The sequence below is a fragment of the Acinonyx jubatus genome, chromosome B1, assembly GCF_027475565.1.
Source record: "Acinonyx jubatus isolate Ajub_Pintada_27869175 chromosome B1, VMU_Ajub_asm_v1.0, whole genome shotgun sequence".
In the NCBI taxonomy this organism is placed as follows: Eukaryota; Metazoa; Chordata; class Mammalia; order Carnivora; family Felidae; genus Acinonyx; species Acinonyx jubatus.
In genome coordinates this window covers 123,344,390-123,359,450 of record NC_069382.1, presented here as the reverse complement: position 1 = coordinate 123,359,450, position 15,061 = coordinate 123,344,390, and the positions used below count along the sequence as shown (strand labels likewise).

Here is a 15,061-nt window from a genome sequence, read left to right as displayed (position 1 = left end):
ACATACTTGGCTTCAACTGCAAAAGGTGATAGAAGCTGATAATTGAAACAAAACGAACAAGATTAAACCTTTCCAGAACCCCGCAGACACCTTTAAGTCTCTGTTTTTAGTATTTTGTGACCCACAAAAATTTTCAGCAGAGGTAACCAAAGCTTCTCCACTCACTATAAAAGAGGTGATTTTACACTGGTATTGCAAATAGTCAAGAACAACCTTTTTATGCTCAATTTTATATACACGTGCAGTTTGGAGGAAGGGAGTTTTCAGATATGTGAGTCCCATGGCCTCCTAAAAGCTGAAGAGCCCCTATTCTGTCCACTACGACTCACAGCCACATAGTTTATGTAGGGGAAATGACTCATCATTTAGATTGCCAGTGGCTCACCCAAACTCTTGTGTCACAGTTTCTTTGACACGTTGACAGTTTAAAGGGATTCCCTGTTAGAAACTGCTCTCTTTCAGCATTTTGTGTTTAAATATACTGTATGTGAGAGACATTTCTTTTTTAACTATTATCTTTCCCAAAGTTTCCAGAATATCAACTTTCCCATCAACTAAGTCAATATTGACAGATCTTTCCAGAATACTAGTGACAGCCCAAACACTCTTGGTTGTATGAGCACTGCTTTCCAAGGGCTGACCGGACGTTGCTGCTGGGTAATATCTGAAGTCCTGCAGCAGTATTCTGAACTCCAGCCAGAACATTACATCTAAATCCTTGGGGATTTACTTTATCAGGCTGTAATTACTTACCCAACATTCATGCTTCCTAACTCAACAGATCTGCATTTTCTCAACCCTTTACTTTTTAGCATTTGAACCTGGCCCTTTATTAGATCAGCACATTTCATGATATGGTTTGTCAGCTATTGGGACTGAAGCTTTGAGTGGTAGACTGATAGATTTTAAAGCTGGCAGAGGCTTGAAATGACCCTTCTTTCTTCTCCTCGGTGGTGAAAATCTAATTTGTTTTTCATGTTAGAATATATTAGGCGCCTATTTCCTGTGTGCACATCTGTGATCTAAAGAAAGGTAAACTTGAACTGGGGGCAATAATGTTAAATGATTATTCAGCAACATAAAAACTAAACATCAAACTTACAAGAAAATCCATATTCATTCTGGGTTCGCTGTTCAGTTGAGATAGGATAAAGGAAACCTTGAAAAGAACAAAAAAATGAAACAAAAATGGGAACAAAATCAAATTAATGAGGGAAACAAAATAAGAAGCATGAAAAATGGTTTAATTAAAAGAAAAGGAAAAGAAACCTGTGGTCCTTTAAAATACTGGTTCAGTACAGAATTATGATTTTGCATCTCCTGTCTGCTCTGGAGCCTTACCAAGAATTAATAAGTAGGCAGATTGAATTTCAGAGCAAAACTGGTCTCGAGTCACTAACTTTGGAGTGCTTAAAGTCTTTCTTTTATTGAGCATAAACTCTAATGGATCTAATTTATTTCAGACATCAAGGGTCATTAGCATAAGGAAAATCTTTTTTCCTTATCCCTGCCATATGCTTTAATTCCCAGGACATATTCAGTAAGGCTCTAAGCAGTTTTTTTCTTTTTTTCTTTTTTATTTAATCATAACAGCTTGCTCTTGGTCTAATAGAACTAAAGAAGACCTGTCATCATTGGTCAAAGGTTAAATACCCATTTGCTGAGCTGAGCTGAGCTGAGCTGAGCTGAGACCACCCTTCCTCCCTCCATCTCAAATCCACCTTTTGGATTTTTGGTTGTTTCTTGTTCCTCCATTTAATAGGAATCCAATAGGTTTTGCCCAGGGACTGAGCAGTTTCTCAATGCAACGGAAACTGGATGCTTTTTATTTGAAATCACTCAAAAATCAATAGGGCCTAGAGGTTATAAGGTTATTTATTTCAGGGCTTCAGAGGAATAGTGTAAATTGGGAAAAATAAAAACCTCATCTCAACAATAAATGCACAGGTAACACTAGCCTTTTTTATTTTTCTTTCTTTTGAGTATATTCTAAGATATGAAGGAAGATGATGATGATGATGATGATGATAAAAATAATGTCAAGAAGAAGGCGGGGGGAAACATTTTAAAAACGTGGAATACAAATCTAAAACTTTTAATATGTAAAAATTTAAAGGTATAACTTATAACTGGTACCTCCAGTTTCCTAATATTTAATATTCTATAACATATGAATTGATCAAATGATACAGCGCCATTTGGATTAATCAAATGAAGATGACACGAATTAAACTTTCCTAGTAATGCTCAAGGGCAAAAACTGTAGAGAGTCTGTAAGAATCACAATTAATTTGCTCAAAATTAAAGGTCTGTAATGCTCTAATACCAAAGGTAACTCTAAATCATGCCTTAGGTAGATCTTCTGTAGTTTGCAGAACACTCAGCTTTTATAAGCTATTTACCTATTTGGGGAAGTAATTCAGGAGAAACATGCCGTGCTACCTTAATGAAAGAGAGGTTTGCTGTAGCACAGACAAGTTTGCTCTGAATTAATTTTTAATGCTTTATTTTAGAGCAATGATTGCAACCTCCTACTCAGTTTTATAAATATTATATTTCTTATTCCAGTTGTCTGAGTCCATGTATTAGGTTTGATTTTCATTTTTAAACACTTCTGTCTGGTAATAACCTTTTTCCATTTGTATTCTGTGAACTCAATAAAAGGACATCTGGGACATATACAGGCACTAGAAGAAAGGTTATTTATTTTGAAACCTAAAGATGTAAGACAATATGAGTTCACTGCTAGCAGAGGAGAGGAGGTAACTGATGTCATCATTCTGGTAGGGAAGGTATTAAGGAGAGGGGTGTCAAAATATTCATTTCTTGCAGATTAGAAGGCCTGGCAACAACTGTAAAATAGGATATCTGGGGATGGTCCGTTGTTCATCTTGAAAATTTTTATCACAATCAGCATGGGCCTGCTGGAGTACGCAGAAGAATTGTATCTGAGAGAGGGAGAACACAGATATAACATGGTCTGAAATTTCTCCCTGTGAGGCAGTTCTGGGTTTGCCTTGGCTTTTACCTCTACTTCCCAACAGAACGCCTGTTTTTGAAAGCAGACCAAGGAATAGTAAATAAGGAACTTTATAATTTTGCTTTTAATCTCAACTTTCCCATGTTTATGTAGAGCTGGACAACTCAAAAATATTTTGGTAATTTATGGCATTCATCTGGGACTATATTTCATTCTAGGCACAGAATTGGAACTCATTCATTCATTCATTCACCTAACAAATACTCTTGAAGCCTATTGTATACTGGGTTCTATTCTAGGCACGGGGTACAAGGACAAACAAAAATGGGAAATGTCCCTGCTTGTGTTCTAGTTTAACAGAAAATAAGTAAAAATAATAAATAAGATCAACTCAAATGCTGGAAAATTTATTTTAAGAGATAGAAAAAAAGAATGTCATGTGATTGGAGATAAAGGGATGACCACCTTAGGATTTCAGGGAGCAATTTTTTGTTGAAATGGGATTTGAGCTGAAACTTGAACATGAGAAAGAATCAGCCAAGTTGAAATCATGAGGGACTGATGCTCCTCAAAGAACAGCCGTGAATGCAGAAGTCCTGACATAAAAATGGAGGGGTGCCTGGGTGGCTCAGTCAGTTGACCATCAGATTCTTGATTTCAGTTCAGGTCATGTTCTCACAGTTTGTGGGATCGAGTCCCATGTTGGGATCTGTGCTGACAGTGCACAGCCTGCTTGGGATCCTCTCTCTCCCTCTCTCTCTGTTCCTCTCTCTCTCAAAATAAAATAAGTAAACATTAAAAAAATGGAGTGGGTGGAGGGAAGCGATTGAAAGGAAAAGGGAGGAGGCAGGCTCAGAGGGGTGAGGGGTAGCCAGGTCCTGTAGGCCTGGTGGGCCAGGATGAGGCATTTTGATTTTATCCTAAATGAAATACAAATCCCATGATCGAATGTAATTTTGAAAAGATTGTTTTGATTTTCCTATAGGTAATGGAGAGCAAAGGGAGCAAAGTGACAGGGCTTTATGGATGATTTCTATGACACGTGGCTTGGGAGATGTCTATCAATAGGTGTATCAATGTAGTTGATAAAGTGTTTGCTTGGAGGTTGTTCCAAAATAAAATAGAAATTAAAAAAAAAAAATGGAAGTCTCACTACTAGTTATTCCTCATAGCCATTTAGGGCCAATCTAGCCAAACTGTTATTTTCCTACATGGGGAAATTTAAAACAGACCAGAGTATTAAGTATACTCACTAATGGTTCAACACCCCAATTTACTCTGTTATGGAAACACTGATAAAGAGTTTTTGGAAGGCAACTCTATAAAAGTTTTTCCATCCTTTTCAGAACACTTCTGCAGCTACAGAACTAAAACATCACTTAGGAGGCTGGAAATCAGAAAAGAAGGGGATTACTGTTCCATCCCCTAAACGAGGGGAACACAGAATCACTTTCTAGAGTTTGTTTTTATGCTTCTCCATCTGATCCGTCTCTCACGGAGCAACAGGGGACATTTTCCTCGGCTAATGAGGTGACCCTGCTGAGAGCGGTCCTAGCAATAATGAAAAATAACATCTCTGGCAGAACACAGTGCAAAATAATTGTTTTTCGTGTCCCAATCAACAGCCTGGTTCATAAGTTAGGGATTTCAGTTAACTTTCCTATTACTTGAAAGTAAGGCCATCGGAAAAGGCACCGGAGTTGCTGGCCAAGGCAGTGAAATGGAGCTTTTCATTCTCATGGACTTCAGATTACATCCTCGCTCTGCCGTTTCCTTAGCTGTGAGAGCTTGGTCAAACTGTTTCACTTCTCTACGTATCAGTGTTCTAATCCATGGAAGAGGACACGGATCCTTACTCCCACAGAACTGTGGAAAGGAGAAATGAGACTTGTAAAGGGCTGATAACACTGCAAGCAATTGATAAATGACAGCTCTATCAATGTCATTAGGATGTACACTGTAGGAACACTAAGACTCTAGGTTCTTTTTTTAAGAAAGATTTTTAAAAATTTTTTATTTATTTTTGAGAGAGCAGGAGACAGAGAGCAAGTAAGCACATACACACACGCACGCACAAATGGGGGAGGGGCAGAGAGAGGGAGACACAGAATCTGAAGCAGGGTCCAGGCTCTGAGCTGTCAGCACAGAGTCCGACATGGGGCTCGAACCCACGAACTGTGAGATCATGACCTGAGCCAAAGTTGGATGCTTAACTGACTGAGCCACCCAGGCGCCCCAAGACTCTAGGTTCTTAAAGGGATTCTATATGTAGAGTCAGCTCAGCCCATTATTTAATGAGTGATGTTAGCGAATGTGTTTGAATTGCAGGTTCCCTAGTTATTCCAGAGACAAAGAGCCCAGTTTTTGTGAGAAACCATAAGCAATGCACTTTTTTAAGTACTGTATAGTCTTTCATGCTCTCCTATGAAAGAGGTTTATGGCCTTTGTGGCTTCTGGCATCCATGCAGTGGCATGTTTCAGAGGCAAATTTCCAGGGCCAGAGTGCAACTTGATGCTAAAACAATTTCTCAACCAGAGGTGGTGCCACTTCTAAAGTGGGGGGGAGGGCGGTGTTTGGAAATGGGGCAGGGCTGGGATGTTTTGGTTGTCATAATGATTAGGGTGTTGTTTATGGTATTTAGTGAGTAAGGGCCAAGGATACCGAATGTCCTGCAATGGGAGGAACAGCCTAAAGAAGAACTGTCTGGAACAAAACTCACCTCCATCAGTAACAACTTCCAAAACCTTCTGTCTTGGACTGAAAGATGGAGCAGAGGCCCCGGGCTCAGGGGAGGATGCAGGACTTGCCCCACTGGTTGTGGGAGCCCGAGTAACTGCACCTAGGGGAAGCCACCCCCACAGCAGTGCTTCTGCCATGGGAGATGCTCGTGATCTACGACCTTCTTTTTGTTAAACGTAATTTTAAAGAACATATATCGTTCAATGGAGAGATTTTCCTGATCTGGGAGAAAAGAGATTAGAAGAAGTCTGATTGTGGAGAGAAACTTTAAGTGAATTCTGAAACTTGAAGCAAGTTGGAAACAGTTTGAAAACCGAAGCAAGAGTAGGATGCCTTTTTTTTTTTATTTTTTAAATTTTTATTTGTTTTTGTTAGAGAGAGAGAGAGCGTGAATGGGGAGGGGCAGAGAGAAAGGAGACACAGAATCCGAAGCAGGCTCCAGGCTCTGGGCTGTCAGCACAGAGCCCGATGCAAAGCTCGAACCCACAAGCTGTGAGATCATGACCTAAGCCGAAGTCAGGACGCTTAACCGTCTGAGCCACCCAAGCGTCCCAATAGTTAGATGTCTTGAAGAGTTAGTGAAATGCTCCATATGCTAGTAAACATCTTGTAACTGCTCAAGACACCATTTTAGGGGTTATCCAGTCCAACCTTTTTCAGATTAGGAAACTGAGTCCCAAAGGTGAGAAGTGATATTTTAAAGTAAGCAGAAGTGTTGAGATTAAAATTTGGCTTCCACTCAGTCATCAATTATGTGGACAGTGTGCAAGTTATGCATTGTAAGACTCTCCGTGGCTCCATTCATAGCTGTGTGGGCTGTAGATATGGATTGTTAATATAATGGTTTTCCAGCTGATGGTGGTAAAGTGACTTGGGGAAGGAGTGACTTTTTCTAATTCTCACAAGCTCATCCTCTAGACTAGAGGTGGGGTTGCCCATATTTTTCAGCTGATGTCCAACTATTATAAAAGATGAGAACCCATGCCCAAGTATCTTAAAAAAGGAAGTGAACTTTCCTTGGTTTTATACTGTAGGAAGTAACATCAAGTACTTATCCTTAAGTACATGGCTCATAATCATGTAATAATATGTCTGAACATAGCCTATTTGGTGTGTTTATATTTGGGAAATTTCAAAAACAAAGCCAGAAACTATACATAAATCTTCATTTCTCAAATAAACAGCAACAGCTTTGATTTTTCTAGTCTTTTAAAAAATTTTCTTTTCATGTGATCGAGATAATAGACAAGAGCCAAAATGATGATGAATTTATGATTAGTTTTTTTTAAGAAAGATAATATAAACTGTTTTTATAAGTAGTATCCTAAGAGAAAAATTATCAAGCAAATATGCTGATGTGAGAAATGTCAGGACCTCTGAGCATCACTGGACAGATTTAAATTCATCAAAATCAAGTCTATGCCCTTTTTTTTTTAAATTTTTTTTAACGTTTATTCATTTTTGAGAGACAGAGAGAGACAGATCATGAGCGGGGAAGGGGCAGAGAGAGAGGGAGACACAGAGTTGAAGCAGGCTCCAGGCTCTGAGCCTACAGCACAGAGCCCGACGCGGGGCTCGAACCCACAAACCGTGAGATCATGACCTGAGCCTAAGTTGGACGCTCAACTGACTGAGCCACCCAGGCACCCCAAGTCTATGCCCTTTCTAACTCCCAGGAGTTAAAACAGATCATTGATTAGAATTTCCTATCCTAACCCCTCTCTATCTGCATACTAAGGAGCCAGAGCATCAAGTGGTGAAGGGACTTGCCTAACATCACAAGTCTGGTGAACCAGAAAAGCAAGGGGCAGATCCCAGTTCTCCGGCAATAGCCTCAACAGTCTATGTAAGTACTGTCCAGGTATTAATTAGTAAATTCAAATGACAAGAGACAAGGATGTAATAGAAAAGGGCTTGATATGTTCATGGATTAATTTGCAATTCAGTGGTTGAATGAGGTAATGCTAATTATTTAAACTCTAAAACACCTCTTCATTGGAAACATTATCATTGATATTCATGAGAAAGGCTAAAATAAGATTTTCATGCCTAAATGAAGCAACTTCCAGGCTACACCTTTTGTTTCAAGAGTGGGGCAAGCTAAGAGGCACGCTGAACTTGGGAGTTTCGACTCTGATGTAGTTGGAGAACCATGCTAGAATGATGGAGCTGTTAATGTATGATAATCACGTTGTATTTGGCACAAAAGGTTACAATAAGTAAATATTTAAAGAAGAAACATCATTCCCTGCAAAAAGATGCCAACAAGAAAAAGGAATAAACACCAATAATTGCAGGGACACTACACATCAGAAGAAAATCATGTTTTAAAACAACAAAAGCTGACAGCCACTTGCTTCCAGCATCCAAGAGCCCACGTGAAAAAAATTCAATTCTATGCCTCTATTTCTTCTGTTGCAAAATAGAGTTCTTATTAGAGGATTAGCAAAGGTTTGTAAGGTTATTTGTAAGGTTATTATTTGTAAGGTTATTATTGTAAGGTTTTTATTATTTGTAAGGTTATTGTTATTTTTAAAATATTTTTATGTTAAGTTTAATTAAATTGAAACAAGTCATTTTGCTTTAGGTTGGTCAGCAGATCCAGTAGCTTGGAATCAGAAGCAACTTATGCCAGGGCTTAAAGTCAGTACATTAGATGGAAAGTGAATAAAATTAAAATTAACTCTGAAATTTCTTGAAGTTAAAATATATATGATGCAGTAATTTTTTTAATGGTTCAGTCATTTTTATGCCTTCCAAAGTTTGAGAACCCCTGAGCCGGATTTAAGGGACACTCTAAAAGGAAAGCCTAGATGTAAATGTCTGGGAATTAAAACTCTGTCTTCAGATTTGCTATCAAATCTCTAGCCAAAAAGGCGATAGATGGAGTTTTGTAATGTGTTCCTGCTTGCCCTCAAGATTTTTTCAATATATTTCAGTATGGAGCTGCTTCTATGACCTTAATGCATGTAAATAGATTTTATGACACCACCAGGATTAACTAGAATGGAGGATTAATTAATATCTTACAGGGGGGCTATTATGAAAGTTATAAATATGATACAACTCAATTGTAGTTTATAATATCATTAAGTGTGCTCTATAAAAGTACATGTTTTTAAATCATCAAGTTTCCGGTTAGTTTTAGCATATTTATGTATCTGAAGTATACCAAACCATTTCATAAGGTCTGTCCTCAGTTTTACGATCCTAGCATTGGAAAAATCTTTTTTCCCCATGGGTTCTTCCCTCTCCTTGACCTGGCTGCTTGGTCTTTATTTTTGCCAGTGGCTTTACACACAGCCAAGATATGTGATTTTTCTCACATTTCTTCTGATGCGAATGTTCATATTAAAAACCTCAAGGGCCATTCAAAACAAACATGTCCAGATTTTGTTTTTTTTCCCTTTTAGGTTGGTTCTTATCTAGCAAGCCCATCAGGACTGCACTAATGATGTCAGAGGTCAGGTCTGTCAAAGACACTCATGGTCATTTATTATAATTTACCACTCTTCTGAGGGTTTATTTATTGACAGGGGCTTAAGGAACTCCAAATAAATGAATACATAAATCCTAGGACATGACAACAAAAATTGAAAAGAACATTTGCTTATCACTGATGTCAGTTATCTAAATTGCCATGGTAATTCCCTCCCTCAGACTTACAGGACAGTGCCTCAAGAAACTCATCTGCAGTCCTGTTCCTATGGTAACAACCACGCCCTCCTGAAATTGAACAGCAGGGAATTAACATCTCAGGATGTAAAAGCCTTATCTCATGACTCACAGTAGTTGAAGAAGAAACGTCTGAAATTTCACCCAGCAGTTGAGTAAAATCAAACCCACAGATCAGCTGCCTAAGTGTTTTTAACGCAATAGACCCTATGCTCATCAATGCTTCTGAAGAAGAATAAATTATCAAATTCAAAGGCGATGATGCTGTCTGTAATCTATGGTAGGGGAGACACATCTGACAGAAAAAGTAAAACGAGGAAGAGTCCTGAAGCAAAGAGGCTGATCTGTAGTATACATCACTCTATCTGCTGGATTTTTAGGCAAAAGGAAAACGTAAGCAAAAGCCCTGGCTCTGGACCTTCGTGACCTTGAAGGAATCTACACTTTGCTGTGGTCGTGAAACGTGGCACCCTTCTTGATTCCTTTGGAGTTTCCTTTCCATCCTAGAAGCTGAAGACCTTGCACTTGTCCTCTTCCACTGATTTGTTTGGGTCCCTACAGGTATTCAGCAGGTTTCTGTGGGCTGAACTTTCTAACCACATCCCTGCTTTCAAAAACAGGAAAATGTTTTACCAGAAAGGAAAAACACTAAAGCAAACCGCACTCATGACACCGGAGACTGCAGAGCACTGTGCTGGGCAGCTAGTCCACGTACAGAATATTTATTTGCCAGCTGGGACGCCACGCGTATCAAGGATTATACAAGCACAGCTATGACATCAACCGCTTCCAAACTGTAGATAAAAGCACTCACTGTCTGACACTCACATTATGCTTTCCTATCAAATTGCTGTGTTGACAAGAATCTCACTGAAAACTGACTAGCACCTTCTCAAATGCCTGCCGTGGCGGTTATAAACACATCATTCTAAAGTCAAAAAGAGACTATTTGTAAGGTAAATTATTTCCCCACAATAAATGCACCTAGGATTCTGGAGGTCCTGGTATGCAGTGTGTCCACACCACAATTAACAGAGTTCTGCCACTTTGTCTGTATGTGAGAACTAATGGAAGAGCTGTGTTACATGCAAATTTTTTAATGAGTAGAAAGTGCTAAATTTGCAGACTGCATAACATTTTAATTTCCCAAAGTCAGGGAGTTCACTGATGCAGACACAATTCTAGGCAGTTCTTATTTGTAAATTGCTATTTTAAATTTGTCTACTGTGCCATAAGCTCTCGTCAGAAAGAAGAAGTAATTCTAAATTCAGATTTGAACTGTTACACATCCGATGTGGGACTCCAAGCTTCATATGGATTAAAAACTAAAGTCCATAGCTCCTGTCATGTAATTATCGGAGTATGTTCATAAATATAGATATATAAAACACTACTTCTGGACCAAGCTGCATATATAGTTTTGGATTGCTGTTTTCTTTTCTTTTCTAAAATGTTTATTTATGTATTTTTGAGAGAGAGAGAGTGAATAATTGTGGGAGGGGCAAAGAAAGAGAGGGAGACACAGAATGTAAAAGCAGGCTCTCTAGGCTCTGGGCTGTCAGCACAGAGCCTGATGTGGGGCTCTAACCCACGAACCATGAGTTCATGATCTGAGAGAAGTCAGAGGCTCAGCCGACTGAGCCACCCAGGTGCCCCTGGAGTGCTGTTTTCTAAAGGAAGAGGTAAGCATGGATTAAAGCATTATATGCCAACCATGACAATGTAGATCTTACTACAAATTTATTATAGAGATTATAAAAGTTAAGAGTAATTGTATTTCAACTTAAAAGGTAAATATTGTCATTGGCTTATCATTTTTGGAGATTTTCAAGTGCTTTTTTCTTCTTCTGTATTTCTTTTTCTTTCTCTTTGTCCAGTGTTCTCTCAATCTCTCTGTCTCTGTCTCTCTTTCTGTGTCTGAAACCATTTTATATGAATCCCATTTCAAAAATGTATTGCAGAACCAGGGGCTGCTTTTATATAATTTTAGAAATGGTATAAAGAAACCTATATTTGCAGACAGCACAACGGACCTTCCAATACTGCCTTATGAATAACATACAGTATTCTATACCATTACTAAGTAAAATCAGTGTAATCTGTTAAATTTCTCATATGGAGCATGTGTGTTTAGTTTTTTTCAATGGTGAAAAACACACCAAGTCTACCCTTTCTTGTTTGATATGATCCATTACCATTTAGCATACCTAAGGTCTCCAGTTTTTCTTTTTTTTAAAAATTTTTATCTATTTTTAATGAACAATGTGCTTATAAGCCAAAAAGGTCCAACTTCTTTCTGGAATAATTGATTCTGATGTCTTCCTTAATAATTTATTCCAGTGAAGTAACACAATTTTTGGAAGTTCTTAATTTGAATGTAGGGTCTCCAGGATAGGAACTACTTTTTCATCCCAATGAATGTATAACCAGTGTAACATATACATGATATACGTTACACTTCAGTATCAACTAATGTGTATGGATGGCCTAAAAAATTGAGTGGGGCTTCTGAAATTGCTTAAAGACCATGACCTTGTTTCACAAATGAAATTACACAGCATCACATAATGAATCCAATTCATCAAACAGTTTAAGAATAAGTGTGCTTGCAAGGACAGAGTGATATGTACATAATAGGCAACTGGGAAATAATGCAAAACTATAATTCAGTTCCAAATCCCCATGTCTTTGAAATCCTTTTATTTATGCAATTGATTTACTGGCTATAAGTAATTCTTGCCACCCAGGGTTTTATACAACTAGGGTTTTATGTGAGTGTTTTATGCAAATACTATTTTGGTAATCAAATTTGAATTGAATCTAATTTGAAGCAAGGGGACCAATTTTCCAGGACAAGTCAGTGATATTGCTACATCTCAAATCCCAAGATTCCTGCTTCCAGGATCATGCAGTTGGTCTAACCAATCCTCAACACCTCTTTTTTTTTTTAAGTAATTTATAATTATAAACATAATGAAAAGCCAAGTATAAAGCAAATGGTGAGTAAAAAGCATATTGAAAGAGAAAAAAATTACCTGTAATCTCACTGGCTAAATATAAATGCATACATTGTATTCATCTTTTTCCTGAGCTAACTTTTACATAGTCATGACCACATGCATGTATAAATCCATATTCTGCTTTTCCATGTTAAGCCATCATGAACATTTTAGTGGCTGTATGATATTCCATGTTATGTAAGTGCTCTAATACTGGATTTTCAGGTTTTGCATTTTTTTTTTTTACAATAAATTACAAGGAATTTGTAATATATTTGATATATTTGGCGTATATCTTCTTAGGTTTTCATATTAATTGCTTAAAATTTATTCATTAAAGTAGGATTACTGGAACAAAGGGTATAAACAATTTAAAATTTTTTTTAATATTTATTTTATTATTTTATTTTATTAAAAAATTTTTTTTTGTTTAACATTTATTCTCTTTTGAGAGTGAGAGAGACAGATCATGAGTGGGGGAGGGGCAGAGAGAGAGGGAGACACAGAATCAGAAGCAGACTCCAGGCTCTGAGCTGTCAGCCCAGAGCCCAACGTGGGGCTCGAACTCACGGACTGTGAGATCATGACCTGAGCCAAAGTCGGACACTCAACCACTGAGCCACCCAGGCACCCTTATTTTATTTTTGAGAGAGAGAGAGACAGAGCCTGAACAGGAGAGGAGAAGAGAGAGAGGGAAACATGGAATCTGAAGCAGGCTCCAGGCTCTGAGCTGTCAGCACAGAGCCTGATGCAGGGCTCGAACCCACAGAAATGTGAGAAATTATGACCTGAGCCTGAAGTCCGATGCTTAACTGACTGAGCCACCCAGGCCCCCCTAGGGTATAAACAGCTCTTAACCCATATTGTCAAGTGGCTTCCCCAAATACTTATAAGAATTTATATTCCCATTTAACAAAATACAAGAGACTCCACTTCACACATTTGTTAACATTTAGCATTGTTGCACCTTTAAAATACTCAATAATCTTATAAGAAACCTCAAAGACTTTGATTAAAAATTTCGTTTGGCATTGGGGAAACATGTATTTTCTAAAGTGTCTTAAACACAAAACTAGGAATGTGAGAAACAATTTAGAAAACTTGTGATTAATTATTCAATAGAAAATTAAACATTCTAAAAACTATAGAGTCTAAGAAAAACAAAAACCTAAATTAAAACTATGAGTAAAACCAATCTCTGATATGTATTATTTAGGAATAATGGGAGATGGAAGTGAATCAACAATAGCCCAATTAAATAGTCAAAGCTATTGACTGAACATTCTATTTATCTATATATTTTTAATGTTGATTTATTTTCAGAGAGAAAGAGAGAGAGGGCAAGCAGGGTAGGTGCAGAGAGAGAAGACAGAGAATCCCAAGCAGGCTCCACACCAGGAGGAATTGATGCGGGCCTCGAACCCACGAACTTTGAGACCATGATCTGAGCTGAAACCAAGAGTGGGATGTTAACTGACTGAGCCGTCCAGGCGCCCCTAACTGAACATTTTAAAATAAAGTTTGAACTATATCTAAGTTCTACTTATTATCTTTCATATCTTTATGAAATTAAGTATAATCCAGTATAAAACCAGATTTTCTACTACAATTTTGAACTTCCATTAACAAGTAAATTTTTTTTACTTTGTTTTAATGTTCGTTTGTTTGTTTATTTATTTATTTTTGAGAGAGAGAGAGAGAGAGTGCAAGTGGGGGAGGGCCAGAGAAAGAGACACAGAATCCGAAGCAGGCTCCAGGCTCTGAGCTGTCAGCACAGAGCCCAAGGCAGGGCTCAAAGTCACAAACCACAAGATCATGACCTGAGCCAAAGTTGGACGCTTAACCAACTAAGCCAGCCAGATGCCTCCTTAACAGGTAAATTTAATTCATTTACATTACTACCCTTGATATATGATGATCCTTGGTATATACCGTCTCTTTTTAAATTTTTTAAAAAAATCTTTATTTATTTTTGAGAGAGAGACAGAGTGTGAGCAGGGGAGGAGCTGAGGGGAGGGAGACACAGAATCATAAGCAGGCTACAGGCCCCGAGCTGTCAGCACAGAGCCCGATGTGGGGTTGGAACTCACAGAACCGCGAGATCATGACCTGAGCCAAAGTTGGACGCTTAACCAACTGAGCCACCCAGGCGCCCTGATACCATCTTAATTATTGTTTTCATTTACCGTATTTTTTCTTTTTTCTTGTTCATTTCCTGCCCTTAAAAATCTTATTTTGAATTTACGAATTCACCTTTTATCTGTCAGTATTAATATTTTAACTGGTAAACTTGAATCTAACTATATGGAAATTAGAAACATTTAACTTTGATCACACTTTCCCATATGCTGTGTTAATGTTGTCTATAACTTAGTTTCTTATTTTCATTTTATTTTCTGCCCCTTAATTGGTCTATCTCTTGTTTTTGAAAAATCAATTTCTGTTTTATAATATTTTTAGTAGTCTACTCAGTGAGAGTTTGTGAGTAGTAAGCCTTCTCTGTCTTGATTGTCTGAAAAGCTTTTTAATTTTGTTTTCTTCAGCAATTTGGATTTTCTCATTCTATTTTACATGTGTTTTTACTTCCCTTTTATAAAATCACTTACTTTATCTTCCCTGTATTCTGAGATGTTTCATAAGCTCTTCATTCCAGTTTACTAATTTTCC

At 37.8% G+C, this 15,061-nt stretch overlaps 1 protein-coding gene across 2 annotated transcripts in view; it reads right to left on the bottom strand.

The window, feature by feature from the left end:
- The window catches only part of UNC5C (unc-5 netrin receptor C), a 356,763-nt gene that overhangs the window by 50,223 nt on the left and 291,479 nt on the right, over positions 1-15,061 (bottom strand). Inside the window, exon 8 of one of the 2 annotated variants that reach the window (XM_027061127.2) lies at positions 1,103-1,159. The exons of the other annotated variant lie outside the window; for it this stretch is intronic. Within the exon in view, the coding sequence (XP_026916928.1) occupies positions 1,103-1,159 (57 nt within the window). The remainder of the gene's footprint in view (positions 1-1,102; positions 1,160-15,061) is intronic. 2 annotated transcript variants of the gene reach the window in all.